The following is a 26,510-nucleotide window of genomic DNA, read 5'->3' as shown; positions in this document are numbered from 1 at the left end:
TGGGCTTAAAGTAGAATAGTCACAATAAAGGAGAGTGTTAATGTATGAAAGAGAGCACGTGCGAACGATCAATTCATTCTGTCAATAGGGGTTTGACTTGATCCGAATACAAGACCCCTAAAATTCTCTATTTTTCGTACGGGGGCAAATCTATGGGGCTTACAGGGTAAAGGTGATAATCTTTCCTAAATGCATTATGAATTCAAGAACTAATTTGATAAAAAACAAATTGGCCTCGAAAGCTACCCCAATTTTGACTGAACTACGTGGCACGATTCAGTGACGGACACCAGTATTATCTCTTAGAAATTATACCGGGGAGAGAATACCCTAAGTTATCAATTAAATGTATAGTAGTGGTGGGGTCATTTTATTGGGAGTGAAAGGAGCAGAGTGACCCGCCCTTCACTGTAATTTCAGCCAAATGAGATACCAATTTGACGGGCCTATGAATTGAACGGTTTAGATTCAAAAGATGTGTAGAAACATAGACGATTAATCATGAGAGGGCGAGGGGAATACATCACTTAATCAGTCATGTTACTCATTCCTTCTATCCTCCCTTCTTTCATTCCTTCCTTCCTTCATTCATTCACACTATATTACTATTATTTTTATCATTTTTATTATTATTATTACTATTAATATATTTTTTTCAAGTTTTAATTTGTATCTATTTATTTGTAATCTCTTATTCATTTATTTTATTTATCTATTTATTCATTTATTATTATTATTATTATTATTTCTTTTTTTGGGGGGGGGGCAAACAGCAGAGGAACTCACCTTTTTAGGGGGAAAGGGGCTCATACCACTACTTTTTGCCTAGGGCTAAATACGCTTGTTATATTTCTATCTATTTGTTCATGGATCAAATTCAATTCCATGTTACGGTGGACTATGCCTTTAAAGGAATACCACTTGGCAATTATGGTGAGAATTTCAAATGACTCATCATGTGGGGGGGGGGGGATATCTCTTCATTCAAACCAACACCAAATATATAATTCTAAAGTATATAACATTATCAAACTCAATTAGGAGTTCACTTTTGAAAGTTTTGATTTTGCGTTTGATATATCAAATGCAAGTTCCAAATGCATTCTCCTGATTTGAGGAAATATCAAAGTGCGATTGAAGTTTAGAATTAAGATTGACTGTAATTCCTTCTGTGAAAGGCCCTGAATCATAGGAAGATTTGAAATAAACATTCTTACAGTAGTCCAACAATTTCTTTTAAAACAGTTTATATTGCTCAATATACAAATTTATGAAAGATCTAAATCTAATATAACACATTTACAACTTTTATATACAGGCGATATAAGGCACATAGTAAGTAAACAGAAAGATATGTGTTGCTGACCTGTGGTTGTTTCAAAGAGATTAAAGGGCGACTAAAAATCATCCTTAAATAAGTTGTAGTATACATATCATTACACATAAAATAACATGTGGGAGTTAGCACTTAAGCATGACTTTTAGTTAGACCTATTTCTTTGTTAAACACCGCATGGGTCACAACATACACAAGTTATGGCATAATTTCAGTTTTGACCCACCAAATCCAAGTGATTATTTAGTTGTTCAGATGTTTGATGAAGTGCAATATTGCATCCCCTTAAAGTAAAACAGACTGACACATTTTGAAAGGAATATTTTTGACGAGTTGGTACACCTTTTTTTGCAGCAAAATGATGGATAGAATATCTTCTGCATTGGTAGCACATTATTTCATTTCATCACATTATTCGTAGTTCATTTCTTATCTATTTCATTTTAATTCACTTATTTTTTGAAAGAGTTTGCAGAGTAACATCTGAACAAGCCACTAAGAGTACTGTTTTTGTAATTGGAAGAAAAACGTAGTAAAAGACAATATCTAAGAATAAGTGATACATTTTAGAATGTAATACTCTATAATGAATCATAAGACAGAAATATTTGTAAACAACTAGAAGTGCATTTTCACGCAAGAAATTAAGCAAGCCTTTACGTCTTCAAACAAATTTCTTCTAAATGAAACAGATTTTTGTGGTCCAAAAAAACTAAACTTAGGTAAATTCACCTGACTTACAGTACCAGTAAGAGGGAAAGAGAGCATCTCCACAGTGCAGTTTCCATGCAGAGACATTCATTTTGTGAGATCTGCTAATTTGTTTGAATTTTAATGTTTGAATCAATTCACGGTTGTGGGCGTTGTACATGAATGTTGTGATCACGCAAAAAACATTACGCAGGCTGCATGGAATATTTTGTTATTTGTAGACTACACAACAATGGTTAAAACATATGAAAAATATTCTTTACACTGTTGGCCCAAGGTACATGAATACATCACCCAGTCATTATGCATGTAGAGATGACTTGGTCTACTTTCCATTTGGTTTAATTGCCACGTTTAAAACCCAATGACCATTCTGTCTAATTTTCAATAGGATACATGTATGTCAATTTTCATGTAATATCCACTTAGTCTAGTACTTATGAAATTTTTATAAGACTAAATGTGGTAAAGTAATAGATGAAGTTGAAATTAGACCATCTATGCATTAGACTACATGATATGTATCCAAAATGAATATTAGGCCAAGTGGAAATTGGACCAAACTGATACAACAGTGTGAGACAATCTGAGAATTAGACCATCTACCGGTAGACCAAGTGGGTACAAACCAATGAACACATGCTTGATAGGATATAACACAATAAATGAAATAGTAGCTCAAACTAATTAATATGCACAACAGTGAGCACTTTTAGAATCGTACGTCGACATAGACGACTGATATGAGATGACGTCATTTTTTGGCCTTCCATATGCCTCAGGTCCTCACGCACGTCGACTATCAGAATCAAGAACCTCGCCACATCCATTCTGCGGTTCTCCTAAATCATAGTCGACGTGCACATGAGTGAAGTCATTTTAACCGCTCAAGCTCAGCATGAAGATCAACCTTTCCCTTTTAAAACACAGTTTTCAGTCACTTTTCACAAAATTAATGTAAGTCGTACGATGCATTATGTTAATCATATTTGAAATTGCTTTCTGATCTCCAAAATATATATCGATATAAATCCTAACTCGTGTAAAAAGGAATCAGAGCAAGTGAAAGGGCAAGTGTGCACAAGTTGCACCTTCGCATCACCCGACCAGGTCGCCAGATCTTCCGGGTCGGGCAGCGTGTCATGAACCGCTGGTCATCCCCCACGCTGTTTCACGTGGATGTACATACATGTCGAGTGAATTCTAAATTATTTGCAACTGTAGTGAACAAGGGCAGACGACGACGTTGACACGAACGATCAGACGACTGCGACATTGTTCTCGTTCACTGCTCCTAAAACACTGTACCCTAACCCCACCCCCTTTCAGACGTGGCCCGAGACGGATTAGACACAATACCATTTAGGGTGCCATATTGTTTTTTTTAACAATACCCGGCCTCCCAAAAACTATTATATCTAACCCGGCTGGATCCAGATCTACATGTACTTTCATTGTAGCTTTGCACTATCTGCTAAAAATATTTTACGAGACTACTAGCAAAACTCTTGGGCCCGTATAATGAAGTCAGGTATAATTTAAACTCTGGCATAAAGTTATGGTTTCACTATGGATAGCCAATTGTGACATAAATCTCAAACAGTACAGGTTCAATTTACTAGCTCATTTGACTCTCAAATCATTCTTAACTGTCTGTGGAGGATGAATAAGATAGTTGTCTTCTTCATTAAAGTGTTAGGGTAATGCACAATAAACATAAAAAACATACAATGTAAAAAATATTCTGAAATTTGTGGCTTTCCATAATTTTAGCACAGGGTTAGACCATGGTCTAAGTTAAACCAGACTTCAGAATATGGGCTTGGGGTTTTCACACTTATGTTTTGGTCCAAATCATAATGGAAATAAGAGTTAAAAGTTTGGCATTTTAGCACAAAGGTCTGACAATTCATTCAAATCTTTGTTATTGCATGTCACAAACAGTCAAGCCCCTTACCATCAATCCACAAAATTATTTGACAATGTTTTTCTTTGGCCTCCAATAGCTCTGTATCTTCATGAAAGGTATAAGAGGACATAATATCATAGTCAGAACATCATTTGGCATCTCTTGTGATAAAAAGCATCTCTGTCCATATTTATCTCTCAATAAGCTGCAGCAAAGAAAATTCTATCTAAAGATTTTCCATCCAATATTTTTGGTAACACACCAAACAGGTCTCATATGTTTTTTTTGTCTGAAAGTCGTTGGAAAGATGTAGTGGCTCAATCTTTGCCACACTCGTCTTCCCATGAACTGCTAGAAGAAATAGTTCACCTATCAGATTTATCTGGCCAACCGAGCAGGTCTCTTAAGCTTCAGTTTCTTAATGTTGAGTTCTTGATGTAGATCTTCTCCACAGTAAGCATCAATGTAACAGACATTGCTACTAAGCATCCACTTCATTTTCATTTGCATAGACAACTTTGTACTCTTCTTCTTCATAGAAAAGTTCTCACTTGGCTGAAGTAGAAACTACCGATGCCCATTCCTTTGCTTGGTTTCATGTCTTGTTGGAATGAGAGGTTCGGTGATATCAAACACTTCAATCAGCTCCTGCCATGAAGGATGAAAACATTGACAATCATAAATTTTCATAAGATATTACGGAATCATTCAATGATGAATCAGAATAAATTGTATTTTGGGGGCAATTGTTTTATAGATGGGGGCGTCGTGGTCTAGTAATTACGAATATCATCTTTCAATGAAAGGAACATGGGTTCGAATCTCAGCCATGGTGTGTTTTCATTCAGCAAGAAATTTATCCACATTGTGCTGCACTCAACCCAGGTGAGGTGAATGGGTACCCGGCAGGATTAATTCCTTAAATGCACCAAGCGCCTTAAAGGTCAAGTCCACCCCAGAAAATTATTGATTTGAATCGATAGAGAAAAATTAAACAAATATAACGCTGCAAATTTCATCGAAATCAGATGTAAAATAAGAAAGTTATGACATTTTCAAGTTTCGCTTATTTTTCACAAAACAGTTAAATGCACAACTCAGCGATATGCAAATCAGAGAGTCGATGATGTCCATCACTCACTATTTCTTTTGTTTTTTATTATTTGAATATTACAGTATTTCAATTTTTACAGATTTGACAAGAAGGACCAACGTAACTTAACCATAAACTGTTAAAATAATGGTAATTCCACATGTTCAGGGAGAAATAAAACTTTGTTTCACTTGACAAGGAGGAGAAAATTAGAATATTTCATTTTTCATATAATAAAATACAAAAGAAATAGTGAGTGGGTGACGTCATCAGCCTGCCAATTTGCATACTGACCAGGATGTGCATATAACTGTTTTGTTAAATTAAGCGAAACTTAAAAAGGTCATAACTTTCTTATTTTACATCCGATTTTGATGAAATTTTCAGTGTTTTGCTTGTTGAATTTTTCTCCTTTTTTTCAAATCAACTTTTTGTTGGGGTGGACTTGTCCTTTAAGCAGCTGGAGCTACAGCTGGGGTAATATATAGTGCGCCACTGAATAGGAAACTACATAAATCAGCGCCTCATAAATGCTATATCTTATTATATTAATATAAATTTCTTTTTGATATTCTTGAGGGTTTGGTGACCACTCATTAGACCCTACATTAAGAGTTTACTCTCTCTTTGACTACTTGAAGGCTTTTTATGGAAGAAATGGAACTGCCTATATGGCGGCTCAGCTACAGCCGAGGTAATAATATGATACCAAGTATCAAGCACAGTACAGTATATGCAATTATAGTACTTGCACTATATAAATGGACCATATTATCAATATTATTATAAAATATGTCTGGCCTGTACACAAATTTCTACAATTTTCAAGATAAAGCCAAGCATTCCAACTTCATATACAAATGATTTCTTACTGGTATGAGACTCAAGAAGAGGAAAAAGTTTTTATCGTCGTTTATATCTGATATTCAAAATATCTTGTCATAATTTTATGGTTGTCCACACTGCCTTTGGAAATAACCCAGCTGATCAATTGCATAATTGCACAAAACAAAGACTCAAAATGTCTGAGAAATTTCAGCTGTAAGGATTGAGTGAATAATGGAGAGTCGATTGGCAACTCTGGAATAGGACTCGGGCTAGGTACTTACTTTCCATTGGTCCATGTCAATAGAGACCAGGACCTGCTTCTTGGCAACTCGTTCATTTCCTTGGTCTTCGCTGAATGGCATACAAGGAACTATGACTGGAAGATCATCATCGTCCAAGTACACTTTAGCATGGCCATCCTGATGAGGGGGGGGGGGGGGGTATATACATTGAATGACAAAAGCAGAGTGGCATACACTGACTGGAATGACAAACATGCACGTTTGCATTACTTTCAATAATAATAATAACACATGCAATTTGTACAGCACACTTTCCATCTTAATTAGATGCTCAAGGTGCTTCAGAGCAAATTACAGAAAGAAAGTAATTATAATAAAAACATTACATGTTAATAATAATAATATAGGTAAATTTACCCAGGGAAGCCACTTCAGTTCTGAAAACTGTTCTCCAAGCGGGCTGCTATTATTACTGATAATAATCAACATTGCATGTTGGTAGATATCTTCAACCCATTTTGAACTTTAGCAAATACAACATTTAATATTTTTTCAAATACAATTTAGTCACTTCTGGATCAACTTCTGGATCAAATTTGCTTGAATAAACAGTGAATATATTCTAAATCAATAAACAAAGATTGTAAAATGAACTTGGTTTCATTCCAGCTGACAGAGTATTTAAATATTGAAAGCACCATCTCTCCCAAAACCCTTTAAGGTATAAGGTTTTAAGGCAAAAGAACTTGATAATCTGGTACAATTTAGAAGACTGAACCCAAGCTATTGACAGACTTTAAACCAGTGATTGAAACTATAATTTATATTAAGTCTTTGATCAGAATATCACCCCTAACCTTTCTTCAATCAAAGATTTTTTTCCCATGTATCCTCTAATTGGAAACCAAGCAAAAACAACTTTCTGGTTTTATCAAAACCATTCATTACCTTTATTTCAAGAGAAACATGTTATAGGAGTACAAAACAGGTAAGACACTGGATAGACATACCTTAAGCAAAAAGGATAAGTGGAAAATGTTCTCCACAGTTTGGCTAAATGATTCGGGATTGATGACCAAATCGAAGTAAGAGATAGGTTCATATGATCCGTCACCACTGTCACAGACTTGCCGCAGAATGGCCACCAACTTCTCAACCTCCTCTGAAGTTACCTCAGTTGGAGTCTTATCCTTGTCTTTGACCTTTGAAGGAAAAAGGGGAGCATAAAACATCTTGGAGTGTTTCACGTAAATTTTTGCCACAGATTTTGCACCAACAGATGTTTAAGCTAATGCAAATCCTTGCATCTGGCTGAAAGCAAATAAGCCAATGAAAATAACTGAAAAAAAACCAATTATGAAATAAACACCTTGAGTTCAGTTATCAGTCTGGTATGCAATCCTCTCATACATTTTCCTCCTTATATTCATCCATGTGATTAAGTTTGAAATAAAAATCCCCAAAAGGCAACTTTTTCTTGATATCAAGTAAATTGAACCACCATACCATTTAATTCCTCTTATAGGTATAATCTCTGTGTGTTGCTGGCGACCTGTGCTTAGTTTCACACCCCTGTATGAAGTTGGGCATGGTGAATAGCAAGCCTCAATGATTTTTGTTGCTTTCTCAAATTAACGACTTCCACTTGATCACATTATATCAAATACCTCTTATTCCATCAGAATCAAATCAGTCTAGTTCTGATGGAAATTAATTTATGGCTATTTGTAATGGATTATTATTATTACTTACCTGCTTGGCAACGGTTGTAGGGCCAGCTTGTTCTTCAGCATTTTTATCTTTGTTTCTCTGGATTTTTCGAGGTGGTTCACGTTCAAAGGTACCAAGCCTGAAATAGGGGGATACAATATTTACCATAAGACTAGACTCTCTCTGTCATATCAGTCAATCAATTATCATCAAAGAAATCGCTTGTCTTAACACTACAGAAAATACTTCAATTGAGGTTCAAGCATTTTTCATGTCTTGCTAATAAGGAATGGTTCCAATATTGACCAGGAGGCCCTTCTAGGGATGTAAAGAAATGCTGCCTAACAAGCATAGAGATCTAGTGGACCAAACTTATCCATCACGGCTAACAGTGTTCACTTTTTTTCCCTTTTTTTTCTTGAGGTGCACCATGCTTGGTAGCCCTCTAACTCTGCTCTTGTAATTTGTATTGTTTTACTGGTTTATGTACAGTCTTGTGTTATTGTTATTGAAAAGTTGATTGTTGGATACACTTGGGATAGTTCTAGGTTGCTTCATGTGAAGGAAATAGTATTTCTTTGTAGATTTTTCTACTACATGTGAGTATGTACTGAGCTTATTTATGTATTAAGTTACTACAGTATACCATTATACATGTACAGTCTCCTGTGTAGGAGGTGATAAGCTGTTAACAATGGAACTACATGTAGTCAAGCTTATTACCATTGTATTTTTCATATTATTCCTTGAGTGCTCATACACTTGTATGTACAAAGCTAAGCTTTTGATGATTTACCCATCAAGTGTACAAAGCAGTAGCTTACAATCATGTAAAACCTCAATACAGTACACTGGTGTCCATGAATCATACTATGCAAATTCAGAAGCATCATTTCAGATATCGCTCCTATATAATAATAATAATACTTGGTATACAAAAATCTATTTCTTTTACGTCATGGTACAGAATAAATTAGTGGTTTTGATGTAAAAAAAATTCTTCCATGCCTTTTTTGTGTAGGAATATATCAGTGTATAAGTTGGAGAATGGTAGTAGATTACAGCATGAATAAGGTGTGTATTAGTTGTGGTTGAGCACTGGTTTTCAGTCAAACACAATCATCACATCCTGTGATTAATTGATCCACAAGGATCTTGCCAAGAAGTTCAATTGTTACGCAGTGTCCGCTATTTACGCTGGTAATCCATCTCTTGTTCCCAGCTGCTGTCTTGTCTCCCATTAAAACCCCCTAAACCACTATTTTTTACTTACTATACCCAATAAAGGCCACAGATCTTGTATATCACATGTAATAATATATCAAATAATGAATGTTTAAAAACTTTCCTGAAGATATTGATCAATCCACCGAGTTCTTGGAAATTTTCTGACCCGAGGACCCCAACCTGGAATACTTTGGTTGACGTATCTCATTTTGATTGGGGTTTATAGAGTTAGTGGTTCTTACAACCAACTTTGATAATTGTAGGTTAACTTACAGGAACTGAAAGCTGGTAGCATTGCGGAATGCTGGTGTTGCAGCTCTGCCTAAATTAATCCAATGTTCTTCTTCTATCTCAATATTATTACCAAGTCTTCTACAGTCCATGAAAGTTATCTGTTAAAGAATCAAGTGTGAAATAAGCTTACTGGTATTCAGTGACAGTGGATTAATGAGTATGAAAAATCAAACCACCTAAGCTTTCTCAGCGGTCGGGTTAGAGAAAACAAATTTCATTGCGACTCACGTGACATTTATTAAAAATTTCAACTTATTTTGTGGACTCTTACCTCTATACTTATTCATAGGAGGTACATGTACTAGTATTTGGTGATATACAATGTTAAAAGGAAATTATTTTTGTCATACTTTTCAGGGATGTTTTATCCTTTTAACTGTGACTTGGGTGAAGTGTCACCATGAAAGATTTCCAATCTCTATACTTAACTAGTACTTTTCCCATTCATACAAAATTATGTTTAATTGATTTATAACAGTAAGTTTCAACAATCACATCATCTTTTTAAAGCTGTTCTCTCTAAAAACGACCAGAGATCTATTATAGTAACAAATTTGTAAAAACAGTTTAAAGCTACTGATAAAATTTGAATTTATTGGCTCTTAGTAAACTTGTTACAGAAATTTTTATAAAAACAAGTCTTTCTAAGACATGACCCAGGTTTCTTTCTTCTTTTAAAATGCATTTTCTGGTAAAATTCATACTTAACCAAACTACAACAAAGAAACAATGCTCTAATTAAGTAGATGACACTTTTTTATGGAAGAAATCCTCCCACAAATACATCCAAATTAATATCTTACCAGCTTTTGAACAAAGACCTTAGGGTCAAACGTGTTGTCGACATGGAGTTTCTTGGCCTTCTGGTAGCCAAGGCTGGCAGCTGTCCTCAAGAACTGAGCATCTAAAGCAGCTTCTAAGGTCGGAGCTCTGTTAGCCAGTCTAGTGACTGAGTAAACAACAAAAATTTAGGGATATAAATACAAACAAATTAAATACCTATCTTAATATGCCCTTGTTTAATGACCAAAAGTTGATTTTGAATAATGGTTGAAAACTGATCTTACTCACTCATGCCTGATGAGCGGCAGTAAAGCTGCTTTATAGAACATCAAGCCTCCTCATCTTATCGCTCATCAATTCATCTGTTCCAAGTAAATACATCTTTTCTGGTGACTTTCAAGTGGTGTTAAGGATTTTACCTTATGAAGAATTTTTACCTTTGAGAGTTTTTTGCAATTTCATTTTTTTTTTCCTCGCCTTTCAAATCTCTTTAAAACTCATTCATTTTCAGTTCTCAGTAAATATTCATTCCACTATCTGAACAGTCTTTACATGACTAATTGCACAGTCAACCTTAAACCTCCTCTACTTTGTCTTGGTATGTTTTATTTCCCATGTGGGTAGTATACTAGGAATCAACATATTGAAATGCCAGTATATTGACTTACCTTGGCTAAATAATTCATCACCGCGGTCCAATAGCCCACTCAGGCCATCAGATTCAGGTCTAACAAGCTCGGAACTTTCTCCTGTAAAATGAAACAAAATAAGAATTGAGTCTCATATCAATTATGTAACCCATGAGGCCAAAAGAACAGAATAAATGAATAAAGCCTTGCATTTGAAATGATTTGGACTGAAGTTGGATTAAACTCTAGTCAGCTCATAAGTTATTCAGATAATTCGGAACTGTCTGGGAATAAAAACTAAATCATGTGTAGTTCTCTATGCAATTACAGCCAGATGAAAAAAAACAAAAACAAACAGTGAACATAAAAAACATTCAATGTTATCAAGACTTTGGCATTTTCAGCTACCCATAATGTTAGCATAGAGTATTAAAGACCATGACCAAAGTTAAAACGGACTTCAGAATACGGGACAAAGCATTTGTTAATTCATTCATTCAATTTTAATATGGTTAGCCCAAAATGCAGATTTCTTAACAGTATAAATCATTACATAAAAAAAAGTATAAAAAACTTAGTTCCATATGTTCAATACACATAATATATTAATAGCAACTGACCAATTCTTCCTTATTTTGAAGTATTGAAAAATTGAAAATTTTGTTTCTTGTGGAATTTTAAACTCCCACATGATAGAAAAGTTGTGAAGTAAAGCAATTACGCATTAGTAGAGGTATACTTGAGAAGGATCAAGAGAATATCTATAGCTAATTTCTCAAATTGGAAATCAATTATTTTTTATAACTTGAAAAAAAAATGGATATAACAATATAGATAAAAATGAATAATAGCAAAATCATGAAGGTATACTATTTTTCATTTTTTGCAAAGTCATCTTGTTGGTACTCACAGATTAGTACAGTACTATATTTTGTATCTATTGATGCTTTATATTTTAATGTTAATAGTGGATACCAGTAAATGAATTTCCATGAATAAAGGAAATTAATTGATTATACTTGTAATTTGTATTGATCAGCATTTTTTTTTGGGTGTGAAATCCTAAATTAGCATTAATGCAGGAATTCAGTGAAAGATATATGCATTGCAATTCAAGTGCTGGTCATGAATGTCATACAGTGTAGAGTGCTTACTGTTTGTTTCAGCGATCAATTCTCTGTAATCTCTTCTTAGTTCACGCCTCTTGTGTAGGTCAGCTCCATCTCCTCCACTGAGTCTTCTGTTCTGCTCAGCCATTTTATTTATGTTCCGTAGGTATCAGGTCTGGTAATACAAACATGACAATAAATGATAAATAACAAAGAAAGAACTTGTGGCCATGCATTTTAAATTGGGCCGGTAAATAGGTGGAGTTGTGACATCTCCATAACAATTTTTGGTACAGTGTATATTCCTTTAATTTTCTATGCTGATATACAACATACAATGTTGAATTTGGTGTCAAAATAAAGCTTATGATGAGAGCAATACAGTCATACCACAAGATTTTAAAAGTAATGTTGTTTCCCCTCTTAATCAGGAGTTAATTAATTAGCAGCATGTGTGGGGTGGAGGTCTGGAGGATGATCAGGAGGAGCACATTGATGGACCACCCCCACCATCCATCATGCTATCGTTGACTTTTCTTGATAATTCATAATGATAGGTAGTTTAGATTAAAATTGTAACTAATTAATGATTTAAAAGTGTAATTAAGCTTTTTTATATACCAATCAATCTTATTAAAGACCAACCGGTGTGTTGGCTCAGTTGGTAGAGCGTCCGTCTCACAACCGGGAGGTCGGGGTTCAAACCCCGGCCGCGTCAGACCAAAAGACGTCAAAAGATGGGAGTTGCTGCTACCCTGTTTGGCGTTCAACGATTAAAGGGATAGAGCCTCGTCGATCTGGCGCTGCACAGGGGCTGCCGGGCCCACGATCAATTGGGCAAAGCAAATTTTCGGAGTATTTCATTTCATGTCTATTTCGAACAATAAATTATGGATTTATCATTATCATTTATTTATCATTTTATCATCATTTTTATCATTTATTTATCATTTATTTATCATTTATATACCCGGCTGTATGATCGCGCATGCAAAGTGTCCTTTCCTAATAAAGCAATGTGCATTAGGCCTACATGTGAACACTTCAGTTAAGGTAACTTAATACAGGAAGATGTTTTATAAATTATATAATGTATTCTCTCATTTAGTCTTTCTTCACAGATTGATTCCCTCCTTGGATTTGAACTTATGGTTTCCTTTAGAAGGCAAGTCCGCCCTGGGCAGCAAAAGTTGGTTCAAATGAAAAGGGAAATATTAAACTAATAGGCCCTATAATGCTGAAAATTCTATCAAAAGAAGGTTATGAAGTTTGAAACTTTTGCTTAATTTCACATAAATACAAATCCAAACCGGTAAACATGAAGTAACTGATGTCACCAACTCACTATCCATGAATTTTATTTTTTTCCCTTGTGAAAACAACAAGGTGAAACAAGGCTTGATTTTTCCTTGAAAATGTAGTATTGACATTAACTTATTGTGATTCCTAAATTCTGCAAAAAATGAAAAAAAAAAAATCTTTAGACTATTATTATGGGTGACAATATCAATTCCCTAATTTGCACAGTATCACTTGAGTTGTGCATACTTTTGTGAAAAATCAGCAAAATATAAAAGAATTTTCAGCATTATTATACTTGTTTGATATTCCTGTTTTATTTTAATCCACTTTTTGTTGGGGTGCACGGACGTGTTTAATTAATGTTTTCAGATCGACCTCAATCTTCACTCTGAAAATCCTTGACTTTTTAGTTAGAGTTAAATCTAGAAAAAATCTAAAAAATTAATAGGCCTAAGCCTACATAGATCTAGATCTTGATCTAGGATTTAAAGGTGTCTTGTCTCCGGGAAAGATCAAGACTTCACTGACGTTGTCAACAGACGTATCCCCATACTCCAGTACGGGTGTTGGATTGGACCTGTGATTTTCCTCATTTCTTTCTCTGTCATCTCCATCCAGGGTTTACTTGCATACTAGTATATATATCTAAGCATATTTTCAGTAAAACCCCTGGTTTTGATTTAATTTCAATTTTTGAGACAAACCTACTTGACTTTAAATCCTTGTAGTAGGTACCCTAACAAAAAAAAGGAAGAAAGAAATGGAAAAAAAAAGAGAAAAGAAAATAAGAAAGATATGTCTTGAAGATATATATATATATATATATATACATTCTATATACATCTATAAATATATATATTGAATTGAATTGAATGTATTTATTGTCCTGTGTTGGAAATTCCTTTCACAACAGGTTTACAAAATTACAAATACATATGCCCATACACAGAATGAATAGACTTACAATACTGTGGGATTGCATACACATACAAAATATTGTATACGTTATTTCAAATATAGTAGAATAAGTACAAATGCAGATGTATAAATTAATTAATTATTCAAGTATTAATTGGTTTGTGATTCCATCTCCAACGAACGTGAATAATATATTTATGATGGCAAAAATAGTCAAATTGACTGGTTGCCAAATAAAAAGAAGAACCCTCCCCCCCTCGATGTCACACAGTCATACTAGACTAAAATAAGGTGGAAATAGGAAATTAGATTATTACATCTAGATCTAATTTTAGACTAGTAAATGTCTAGATCGAGATCTACACTGTGTGACTGTGTACATATGATAGATCTATTATTAGACAAAATCATGAAAATTAAAAAAAAGACATTTTTCAAATCAGGTTAATACTAGATCTTTTTATTAATTAGCAGATTTTTTTTAACAGCGCCCCCTTCTGCCACTATTTATGCTAACAACTTTCTCAGCCAGGCAGGGTCGGCAAATCAATACAGATTTGCATGATTGGAAAGAAGAAGCATAGCTTAGAAATGTTCGGTAAGCTTCGACGACCAAACGAAATGGGCGCTAATGCAGTTTCACACCGGCCGATTACCAGCATACCTCATCACCAATACTTGTTCCCAAATGTCATGACAAGTCTCTCAGTCACATTTCTAGGTCAATATACCCACCTCTTCCAAATATCGCGATCAGGAACGGCTGTATTTCAGCTTTGATCTCGATGTCGTTGTTCGAATCCTCAGACATCACTTCGCGGATCGCTTGGATTCGCCTAGTCTTGAGGACGCAATGATGATGACTTTTAAAATAATGAAATATACTTCTTATCATTGACGTCTTGACACTCTTCCCATAGTCGCAGAAGAGAAGGACCAAAACAAAGATGGATTTCCCTCATTCACTTGAATTTAATGAATTTCATTGATTTTTACACCTTCCTACACCTAATGCGTAGGAAGGTTTTAAAAATTATAATATAAAAATGTGATAAAAATAAGGTTTCTTACCTATAAACTGATGCTGAGTAGACCCCTCGATCCACATGTAAACAACGTAAGTACAATAGCGTCGACAAAAAAAATATTATTTCGCAAATGTTAAAATTTATCACGTAATTATAAATAATTACCGGTAGTATAATACTAATAATTATTTACAATCACGTAATAAATTTTAGTATTTGTGAAATATTTTTTATCTATAAATTGTTCGTCAAAACGGCATTGCTAGCCGGAAGTACGTCATACATAAGCGGTTCAAGGGTCGACGCTATTGTACTTACGTTGTTTACATGTGGATCGAGGGGTCTACTCGGCATCAGTTAGGTAATAAACCTTAATTTATTCACATTTTTATATTATAATTTTAAACACCTTTGAAAGGTGTAAAAATCAATGATCAAAATCAAAATCAAAATCAAAATCAAAAAATCAATCTTTGTTTTGGTCCTTCTCTTCTGCGACTATGGGAAGAGTGTCAAGACGTCAATGATGAAGAAGTATATTTCATTATTTTAAAAGTCATCATCATTGCATCCTCAAGACTAGGATTCGCCGTAATGTTGATATGGACTGAAGTTATGCGACCAAAAGATTCGCCTACAGCATGCTGGCAGTTTGTTCGCCTTATGACTATGTTCGCATGATTTGGATGCTAACTTCAGTCCATATCAACATTACGGCGCACGGCGAATCCATGCGATCCGCGAAGTGATGTCTGAGGATTCGAACGACGACATCGAGATCAAAGCTGAAATACAGCCGTTTCCGATCGCGATATTTGGAAAAGAGGTTGGTATATTCACTCATTCAATGAACAAGGTTATGATATAACCTTGTTCTCAGTTATATCTCCATGTGTGGCAAAATAAGGGTGGCAATGTTTGGCTTATTTTCTCTTTTTCTTTGGGACAAATGCTTGATTATTTTTACACTGACAGTTTTATATTACACCTATTCGTCATACAACTTGGCTCTTAAGTAAATTTGATTCTTTAAATTATTTTTTTCTTTATTAAAAACAGAGATCAAAAAATGAAAATTTTCTTGCCATATTACTTTCCACCAATAGAGGGCGTACACAAAAATATGCCAAAAAATCAAGTTTTTGAGCGCTCTGGTGAATACAAAAATTATTACCAAAGCTAATGAAAAATAAATTGCAACTGTATGGAAATTAGTAATTTTGGTCACAAAAGTGATATTTCAATGATTTTTAAAAGTGTGTGCTCTGTACAACATTGGCATACCATAGTCCTACATGTAGATTCCCCACCACAGGCAGGATGGTTGCAGTGAACAAGTTGGGTATAAATTGCCCTCGAAATGTGACGTGACCGAGTCCGAGACTCGGTGAGAGACACTCATTCAATGAACAAGGTTATGATTAGACCAAAAGCTTCGGTCTCTGTTAAATTTGGTTGTTCAGCTGAACTCCGTTGGCTTCACTCACCAAATACAGAGACCGAAGTTCTAGCGCGATCTGTACAGGGGACTCAATGGCCATATGTTTATGTACTTATTAAAGATCGGATAAAACGGGGAAGTGAATTTGCGCGACAGCCGAGGTAAGTCACTGTTTTTGTTCCTTTTAACTTGATTTTTCTCGGTTTTTTGGCAATTGATGCCAAGAGGGAATATTAATTTGAATTTTGGTCGCGTTAATTTTCAAAATTTTTACTCATTAAAGACAAAAATTGAAGAGCCCCGACGGGGGGATTTTGCATTGCAAGTCCCCTAATGGTGGCTGCACGCTAGCGAGCCGTCTGTGTATGAGGAGAAATTAAAAAAAAAAAAAATGTTAAAAAACTCCTCGAAACAGACGGCTGCCAGCTGTCTAGGTTATGATTAACCCAGAGAGCTCCCGCCCGCTGCGCGGGCGGGAGCCCAGAAGCTTACCGTGTATTTTACCATTGTCACCGGACTAGGGTGATTTATGGTCTAAATATTTCTCCAAATGAATTGTGAAAACGGAAAGTATACAATTACCACGATTATATGGATGAAGGTCTAACGAGTGGCAGATTCCTGACATCTGGGCACAGTCTGGAACCTCAAAAAAACGAAAAGTTCTCTCCTTCTACCCAGTCTCGATCGGCCATTTTGTTACGATTTTTAACAAAAATGGCCGATCGAGACGGGGTAGAAGGAGAGAACTTTTCGTTTTTTTGAGGTTCCAGACTGTGCCCAGATGTCAGGAATCTGCCACTCGTTAGACCTTCATCCATATAATCGTGGTAATTGTATACTTTCTGTTTTCACAATTCATTTGGAGAAATATTTAGACCATAAATCACCCTAGTCCGGTGACAATGGTAAAATACACGGTAAGCTTCTGGGCTCCCGCCCGCTGCGCGGGCGGGAGCTCTCTGGGTTAGGTTATGATATAACCTTGTTCTCAGTTATATCTCCATGTGTGGCAAAATAAGGGTGGCAATGTTTGGCTTATTTTCTCTTTTTCTTTGGGACAAATGCTTGATTTGTTTTACACTGAAAGTTTCCATTACACCTATTCATCATACAACTTGGCTCTTAAGTAAATTTGATTCTTTGAATTATTTTTTCTTAATTAAAAATAGAGATCAAAAAATGAAAATTTTCTTGCCATATTTACTTTCCACCAATAGAGGGCGTACACAAAAATATGCCCCAAAATCAAGTTTTTGAGCGCTCTGGTGAATACAATAATTATTTCCAAGTTACTAATGAAAAATAAATTGCAACTGTATGGAAATTAGTAATATTGGTCACAAAAGTGATATTTTAATGATTTTTTAAAGTGTGTGCTCTGTACAACATTGGCATACCATACTCCATAGTCCTACCTGCTGTAGATTCCCCACAGGCAGGATGGTTGCAGTGAACAAGTGGTGAGACTCAGAGATGTGATTTGGGAACAACTATTAGTATTACTGAACTATTGGTGATGAGGTATGCTGGTATTTGGTAATCGGCCGGTGCAAAACTGCATTAGCGCCACGAAATGAATCTTTCATGGTTTCCCCCTAACCTCAGTAAAAATGATTTTTTTTAAAACGATTTGGGTTGATTGTACTGGACGACCATTCCGTGGCCGTTTTCACGCATGCATGCGATTAATTGTTTGTTCGGCCCGGTCCCCGAGGCCGAGCTTGTACCGGTACACGAAAGAAGCAAGTCGCAGCTCCGCCGCGCGCGATTCAATTGCAACCATGGCATTATGTTATCTACATTTCGAAGTCTAATTATCTCACCTATAACATTCAAAGTGACGAATATAATTTGTTGCTTTTGCTGTACTATTTTGGATTCGGAAACCACGGAAGAAAAAGTAAAATTCCAGGAGGATCCAGTTCAGACTCGTGTTGTGTTTGTTAGTCTGACTGGGGATATATGCCGGTAGATTCTAGATATCAAATAAAAAAGGAAAAAAAAAATTGTGCCAAAAATACGTCCAAGTTAGAGTATGGCGCGTGTGGCACGAAGAGCTCATTCAATGAACAAGGTTACTATTACTACTAATACTATTATTAGGTAGATCAAAGCCCTACCTTGAGCGCGGAGTGACATTGTGATTTTTTGATGCCCTATTCTTATTTGTGGTTAAAAAATATAGGCAAGACCATGAAGACTATGATAGATTATACCATATGTCCCCTCCACGAAAATTGGAAAAAATATGGAAAGGGTTATATCTGACAAATTTAGAAAGGTAAAGTTAGATTGAGATAATAATCAGCAATGAGTTGTGACTTATTCCGTCAAATTTTGGTGTAGGCCTAGTACGATTTGAGTGTTGATAGTGTATATGGTGTATGTAACCCCCAATGGCATTGGTCAGAAATAAATAAAATTCACCACAGTCTTTGGAGACGATATAGACAGACTACTAGTATAGTTGCAATATCGGCATAATGTTAATGTCATGATCATCTTTCCCATTTGCTCCCCTTCCAATAAAAAATAATTGCTGCTTCCTCTTTTTACATGCTTATAAGGTAGGACTAGATCACCTATTTTAAAAAGAAAATTCCTTGGATTATTTGGAGTAATTGGTTATGATCCCCCTAATTTCGAAATCTCAATTCTATATCCCGCTCAGAACAGCTCACCTCAGCCAGGAAGATGTAGACCTATAGATATATTGAATAGCTGCTGTTATTTAGAAGGCTCCCTGATATCTTTAGTGAAATTGAAGAAATTTAAGGAGTAAGGAGTCTAAGGACTAGTCCAAAATCCATTATTGTCATAACCACTTGGCAATCGGAGTGCCTTCATGATCACAGCTGATCGACGGCTGCCTTCACACAACAGTTGCATGTGTAACCCTTGTGGTATTGTTGGAGAAAACTTATTACTTGATTTTATTTTCTTTGTTTGAATTCTTAAAAATGTTTGTAGGCCTATTTGTTTGAAATCTATAGCATTAACAGCCTGGAGACAAATTTTAATCAGTTCATTTCAATTAATTTATTCATTTCATTTCTAATAACAATGAGTACAAAAATATGCACATCAAATCGAATATATACATCAATAATTTTAAATGAAAGCATGCAAAAACAACTTAAAATAAATGCAAATGACATTTGAGTATAATAAGGCCTTCGTAATAATATAAGAAATGAAAAGGGAGGACTTAAAATAAAGCCTATAGTAAATCCAAATAAATAATTCATGACCTGGTTCAGACCCACAACTTTCCTTGACAAGGGCTTAATGTATCATTTGCGATTTTCTTCCTTTATCCCCCCCCCCCAAATCTACAGGTGTGACACATTGAGACCAAGATTTTTTAGACTAAGGAATTACAGACCAAGATGTTAAGTGCTTTGAAATTCCATGCACCATTGAAGAAGTGCAACCCAGCCTTGATCACAAGTGTTTACCTTCAAGGTCAGCGCTACCAAATTAAACCCTCAAACTTTGTCATGGCTAGCAGACATACAATGAGTGACTCAAAGGCAAGAGGTGGGACAGAGCTATCACCATGGCAACAAGGATTTTACAAATATTTTCTTCCGATTCAGACGAGGTTTCGAGATACTGATATGTTTGGTCATGTAAATAATTCAGTCTACTACTCCTACTTTGATACGGTCATTAATGAGTACCTGTATAAATACTGTGAAGTCAGGCACCCAAAAAAGAATCCAGATGAGCCAAATATAGTTGGGTTCATGGTTGATACCAGATGCTCGTATCGGCAACCACTCAATTTTCCTGAGGTCATCCTGGCTGGCATGGCTGTCACCAAACTTGGAAACTCCAGTGTGACTTACACAGTTGGTATCTTTGCGGAGAGAGAGGCGAGCAAAGAGGTCACCAAGGCATTATCAATAGGTGGTCATCTGATAGAAAATAATGATTTGGCTAGCTTTGATGGTTTCAAGGAAATGGCGGCCTCAGTAGGACAGTGTGTTCATGTCTTTGTAGATCTGAATGGAGATCAGAGGCCTCTAAGAATACCAGATGAAAGTAGAATACCTCTATCAAATATCATGATCCCCTTTGAGAGTCAAATTAGCAAATTATGAGCAGATCAGGATTTTAAACTTAGTTAAATGATATATCATGATGTGGAAAAGGTTCATCCTGGCGATGGATTGAGTAGAAGAATAGTAATCGGTTGTCTCACGATGGATCAAACGTTGGTATATCATTTCAGAAATGATGGAAAAGCAAAGGAAAACAACAAATTGTCATTTAATAGCTCTTGTGTTTACTCCTGTTTGAAGGAATAAATGTAATCATGGTGCCAGTGATATCAACTAAATTTTGTTTTAAAACAGTTCTTTGTAATTTAAGTTTGCCTGTAGCTGCCAATGTATTTACCAAGCAAACCATAAATATTTTATAGCTGTATTGAAATACCAGCAGTACTTTAGGCATTTCCCAGGACCAAAATCCAGTTGAAACCAATTAGAGCAAAACCAATTGAAACCAGTTGCCAATTGGTTCCAGTTAGAAACCGATTGGGCAACTGGAACCGGCAGTTGCCAATTGGTTTCAATTGGTTCCAGTTGAAACCAATAAGGCAACTGCATCTCGGTTGGTTCCAGTTGTTGCAAATTCCCTATTAAAACCAGTTGAATCCAATTGGAGGCAACTGGTTTCAATTGGTTCCAGTTGAAACCAATTGGAGGCAACTGGTTCCAGTTGAAACCAATTGGTTTCAACTGCATCCAATTGGGACTTCCAGTTGGAATGAACTTAATTAGTTACAAAGTAATTAGCATTTGTACTAACAATTGCTCATGCCAACACAGAAGCATTGTTATATGTCTACAAATACCAATGTAAAGGGCATTGATGTAATGTAGATCGACTCTATATATACATGTATATTTACATGGAGGAGCTTCGAATATATGTATTTGTATTTGATGTAATTTGGTAACAGTTAGTGGTGTACTAATGATCTTTTAATTATAATATTTATGAACATGGTTTTCACTGCTAAGTATTCGAAACATTAATCTTAAAAAGTGTGGCACTTGAGAATGAAAAGAAATGAATAGATACATTGTAAATAATGATGAATCACATAAAACATTAATCTGTGCACATTGGCAGATAATATGCAAATGAACTGGTTTTCAATTGGATCCAGTTGGGTAACTGGAAAATTTCCAATTGGAAGTCATTTCCAGTTACCCAACTGGATCCAGTTAGGATTTCCAGTTACCCAACTGGTTCCAATTAGGATTTCCAGTTACCCAACTGGTTCCAATTAGAAGTCATTTCCAGTTACCCAACTCTCCAGTTAGAAGTCATTTCCATTTACCCAACTGGTTCCAGTTAGGATTTCCAGTTACCCAACTGGTTCCAGTTAGAAGTCATTTCCAGTTGGAAGAAATGTCCAGTTACCCAACTGGTTCCAGTTAGGATTTCCAGTTACCCAACTGGTTCCAGTTAGAAGTCATTTCCAGTTGGAAGAAATGTCCAGTTACCCAACTGGTTCCAGTTAGGATTTCCAGTTACCCAACTGGTTCCAGTTAGAAGTCATTTCCAGTTGGAAGACGTTTCCAGTTACTCAACTGGTTCCAGTTAGGATTTCCAGTTGCCCGACTGGTTCCAATTGGTTTCAATTGGAAATTGGTGTATTCCAGTTAAAACCAATTGAAACCAATTGTAACCAGTTGGAAATCTAACTGGTTTCAATTGGATTTTGGTCCTGGGTTGATACGCTAACATAATATATTTACCATAATATATTGATATTGACAATGTTACGAAAAAACAACAAATTGACATCAATATTATCAAATTATGCAATAACATAGTATTTGCATACATTTATCCTCAATAATTAAATTAAAACTGCTTGAACCAATTATAATCCATATGATTAAAGTCTCCTGTGCCAAGCACCCACCAACAGATATGGTGTCAACTGTCAACTAAAAAGTAAAAACCTATATAATGCTGTAAACAAATGTATGACACAACTATACCATATTTGTTTTTTAAGTTTTTTTTCTTTACACTGCTCATATAAAAGAAAATAAATAAATGACTTTGAAACCAATAGAGCAGCTGCCATCCAGTCAAAGAAGGAGAGAATAAAACAAAATCCCTCTTTTGCATGGTGTCGGTTTGTGTTGTTAATCTATTGTTCATGGGGGATGATCTATTGGTTCATCCCCCCCCCCCCCCACTTGAATAGTATGACGTCACGGATTGACACCAGTCAGTTCTTCTTTCGATTGCGTGCATCGCGAATTGGTCTTCACTTTCATATTAGGATCCACGTCGGCAAATGTCTGCCATTTAATCTGTTGCATCAACAGGAGATTTCATAATAGCTGATAACCCATTTATGTTCCAGATGAATATAGGCTCTGTAACTATTATGTCGTCAATGATACCAGGTCATTCTTAGCTAATCTTAAAGATCCCAGACACCCCAGCAAAAAAGTTGATCAATGGATGAAAATAAAGCAAACGTAATGCTGAAAATCTCATAAATTCTTGAAGTAAGATTTATAAAGTTATCAAATTTTTATATTTTGACTTATGAAACCAGAGATATGTACTGTACATATGTACACCTCTGTGATATATGTAAAATTAGAGAATCAATGTCACTCACTATCTCTTTTGTATGTTATTGTATGAATTGACTTTTTAAAAATGTGATTGACAATAAGAACCCCCATGATTAAACGACAATCAAGAGCTAGCCAATTGCAATACCGCATATTCAGGGAGCTTGTTTCACATTACAAATTAAAATATTTCATATAATAAAATACACAAGAAATCGTGAGAGGGTGGTGTCATCATTTCCCTCATTTGCATTATGACCAGAACGTGCATGTGAAATTGCCACATTTTGAAATGTCATAACTTTCTTATTTAATCTACATATGAATTTGATGGAATTTCCGGTGTTTAGCTTGGTTTATTTTCCTCTTTATGCAAATCAACTTTTTATTGGAGTAGACTTCCCTTTAATTCTCCAGATGCTGCAAGGGTGTTATATTTTTTGTGTATTAGTTAAGGGATGGTCCAGGCTGAAAATATTTATATCTAAATAAATAGAGTAAAATTCACAAAGCAAAATGCTGAAAATTTCATCAAAATCGGATAACAAATAACGAAGTTATTGAATTTTAAAGTTTATCAATATTTTGTGAAAACGGTTATATGCACATTGTCATGAATATTCAATAGGTAGGCTGATGATGTCACATCCCCACTTTAGTTTTTCTTGTGTTATTACTTGAAATCATAAATGTTTCATTTTTTCATACATGTGTAAATGATGTGTCTCCATTATGACGAAATAAGTTGCGGCAATAAATCACTAATGCATTTAATCAATTTTCAATCCAATTGTTTTAGTTCTTGGTAGAAATTTTTTGAATAAACCTAATTTCATGTAATAAAACATAAAAGAACAAGTGTGGGTATGACATCATCAGCCCACTTAATGAATATTCATAAAGACATGCCTAGAACTGTTTTACCAGAATAATACAAATCTTTAAATTCAATAACTTCGTTATTTGTTATCCGATTTTGATCAAATTTTCAGCATATTGCTTTGTAAATTTTACTCTATTTATTGATTTATTTAGTGTCCTAGCAGATTTACTACAGTGATTGAAAAAAACTGCATAATTTACCTTTTCTAGCTTTTATTTACTTTTTAAAAATCTCCATACTGTGTTTTAATGAGGTATCAGTGTTCAAAAGAATATAATTGATGAATAAATAATCAGGTTACATGAAACATTGTTTCTTTTGTGATTGTTACAGAATAACCTGTAGGATGAAGACAGGAGAGTGGTATGAGTGTGGCATTAGATAATGACTAGAGTGGGGAAAGATAAAAGGAAAGATACGGAGCCCCTAAGGTGATTTGACATGGGTTTTTTTAATTATTTTTCTTTTCCCAACTTGTTCCCACTAGTACCTTGTTCCCTCAATTTAGTAAGTTGTGCGAACGAATTGCAAGTTGAGAGCATGAGTTATATACATAGAACAAGTTATAAATCAAGGGAACAAGTTATAAGTTAAGGGAACAAGTGAGTAATCCATGGTAATGAGTTAGGGGAAAAAACATTTTGTTTCACCTTAGTGGCTGAAGATGAACGAAGGTAATGAAGTTTGAATATTAGAGGTGCTATAGTTTGATTGATTGATTGACAACGAATTTATTCATTCCAAAATTTCAACAAAGTTACAAAGTAAAGCAAAATATAATATAACATTTTGAAATGAAATAGGAACCTTCTGGAAAGCAAAGCTTGTTATTGAAGGTTTCCTTCTTAATGACTTAATGCAAAAAACAATATATATATATAATATACTAATCATATGTATCGTTCTTGTTGAAGTTCAAAATAGATACAATAAACAAGTCATCATTTCTTTCTTGTAAAAATTATATGTAAAAATTTTATGTAAATCCTTGTTAAATGTATTTTTTTTTAAAACATATTCTCCCAAGTAAAAAATAAACAAGGCTGGATTATCTTACAAGATATGAAGAAAAAGTGAAAAGGACACACAAGACAAAACGTTACGAAACCAGGACGTGACAGAACGGTACAAGATCAAGACATGACAAAAAGTTATACCAAAACAAGAAAGACGAAATATTACAAGAACAGACAAATTGAAAAAAAAAGACAACAACAACAACAAAACAAAGGACAAAAACGAGTAAAAGAAAGAAAGAAGAAGGAAAAAAAAAAAAAAAAAAAAAAAAAAAAAAAAACAGGTAGAGCGAAAGAAAGGAGACGGGAAAAGAAGCGAAATAAAGGCAGGGTGGGGGAGGGGGGAATCCGGAAGAACAGAAGATCCACAAGATATCCTAAGTAGGATGAATGATGTGAGTGTTATAGTTATTGGTTAGATTTTTTTTTAGTGCTCTATTGAAGCTATGAATAGTTGGCTTATTTCGTAAAGTTTGCGGTAGTGAATTCCAAAGTTTGATACCAGAAGATATAAACAGTTTGTTTGTTAATAATGTCCTCGTTCTAGGTAAATGGAAAAGTCCAGCAGATCTTGTAGGGTAGTGATGTACATTGATATTTCGTGTGAACATAGAATAAAATACGTCTGGTAGTTCATCTTTACTAAGGTTGAACATAAAAGATCCAAGCTTATAATGGTAAAGATCATGTATCTTAAGAATTCCATGAGTTTTAAAAAGAACATTCGTATGTGCCCGATAATGAGAATGGCAAATAACGCGCAAAGCTTTTTTCTGAAGTAGTAAAAGTCTATTCAAATGAAAATCAGCACAACTCCCCCATGCAATAATACAAAAGTTCAAATGCGGGAGTATCAGCGTTGAGTATAAGTTTAATAATATACGAGTCGGAAAATAGAATTTAACTTTATTTATAATTCCAATATTCCGTGAAATTATTTTGCATGTGTTATCTATATGTTCTTTCCATGACAGTCTGTCGTCGATAGTTACTCCTAGAAATTTCGTACTTAATACTCTTTGAATATTAATATTATCAAAAATAATGTTACCTGGGAGTTCATCAATGATATTGCTGAAGAGCATGTAATTTGTTTTAGTGAGATTAAGCGATAATTTGTTGGCTTTGATCCACTCTGAGACTAGTTTTAATTCTTTATTGAGTGTGTCAAGTAAATGTTTGGGGTCCTTATGAGAAAAAAATATATTTGAGTCGTCGGCAAAAAGAATGAATGATAAAGTACTTGATGATTTATAAAAATCATTAATGTAGACCAAAAAAAGAAGCGGACCCAAGATTGAGCCTTGAGGGACTCCACATGAGATAGATTTGGGAGGGGAATTTACATTTGCTATGGAAACATATTGCTGCCTACTGCTGAGGTAGTTCCTGAACCACTCCAAGGCTATCCCTCTGATTCCATAATAA

At 34.9% G+C, this 26,510-nt stretch overlaps 2 protein-coding genes across 3 annotated transcripts; one reads left to right on the top strand and one right to left on the bottom strand.

The window, feature by feature from the left end:
* Window positions 1–1,575: 1,575 nt before the first annotated feature.
* LOC129273288 (EP300-interacting inhibitor of differentiation 3-like) lies at window positions 1,576–22,978 on the bottom strand. Of its 2 annotated transcripts, XM_064107498.1 has the most exons (10): window positions 22,887–22,978; window positions 20,247–20,425; window positions 11,917–12,046; window positions 10,802–10,882; window positions 10,154–10,299; window positions 9,330–9,448; window positions 7,872–7,968; window positions 7,130–7,321; window positions 6,159–6,296; window positions 1,576–4,604 (listed from the first exon to the last, which is right to left on the bottom strand). In XM_064107498.1, exons 3-10 carry the CDS (start codon window positions 12,017–12,019, stop codon window positions 4,524–4,526), a joined length of 957 nt encoding a protein of 318 aa, XP_063963568.1. In that variant the 5' UTR covers window positions 12,020–12,046; window positions 20,247–20,425; window positions 22,887–22,978; the 3' UTR covers window positions 1,576–4,523. The 2 variants fall into 2 exon arrangements, with proteins under 2 accessions (XP_063963568.1, XP_063963567.1); XM_064107497.1 differs by lacking the exons at window positions 20,247–20,425; window positions 22,887–22,978 and adding an exon at window positions 18,387–18,547.
* On the top strand, window positions 18,043–20,756 carry LOC129272919 (uncharacterized). The gene is made up of 2 exons (XM_064107499.1): window positions 18,043–18,084; window positions 19,902–20,756. Exon 2 carries the CDS (start codon window positions 19,953–19,955, stop codon window positions 20,667–20,669), a length of 717 nt encoding a protein of 238 aa, XP_063963569.1. The 5' UTR covers window positions 18,043–18,084; window positions 19,902–19,952; the 3' UTR covers window positions 20,670–20,756.
* Window positions 22,979–26,510: the final 3,532 nt, after the last annotated feature.

This window comes from Lytechinus pictus, chromosome 12 (assembly GCF_037042905.1).
Source record: "Lytechinus pictus isolate F3 Inbred chromosome 12, Lp3.0, whole genome shotgun sequence".
Classification (NCBI taxonomy): Eukaryota; Metazoa; Echinodermata; class Echinoidea; order Temnopleuroida; family Toxopneustidae; genus Lytechinus; species Lytechinus pictus.
The sequence above is the reverse complement of the archived record's forward strand: the minus strand, read 5'-3'. Positions and strand labels throughout refer to the sequence as shown.

Bases quoted from the DNA above. Each gene is read 5' to 3' on its own strand.
- LOC129273288 (XM_064107498.1), bottom strand. From the start codon at position 12,019: ATGGCTGAGCAGAACAGAAGACTCAGTGGAGGAGATGGAGCTGACCTA. The intron at 9,449-10,153 runs GTAAGATATTAA...ATTCTTTAACAG, and splicing joins AGGTCTTTGTTCAAAAGCTG to ATAACTTTCATGGACTGTAG. The intron at 6,297-7,129 runs GTATGTCTATCC...CCCCCTCATCAG, and splicing joins ACTTATCCTTTTTGCTTAAG to GATGGCCATGCTAAAGTGTA.
- LOC129272919 (XM_064107499.1), top strand. From the start codon at position 19,953: ATGTTAAGTGCTTTGAAATTCCATGCACCATTGAAGAAGTGCAACCCA.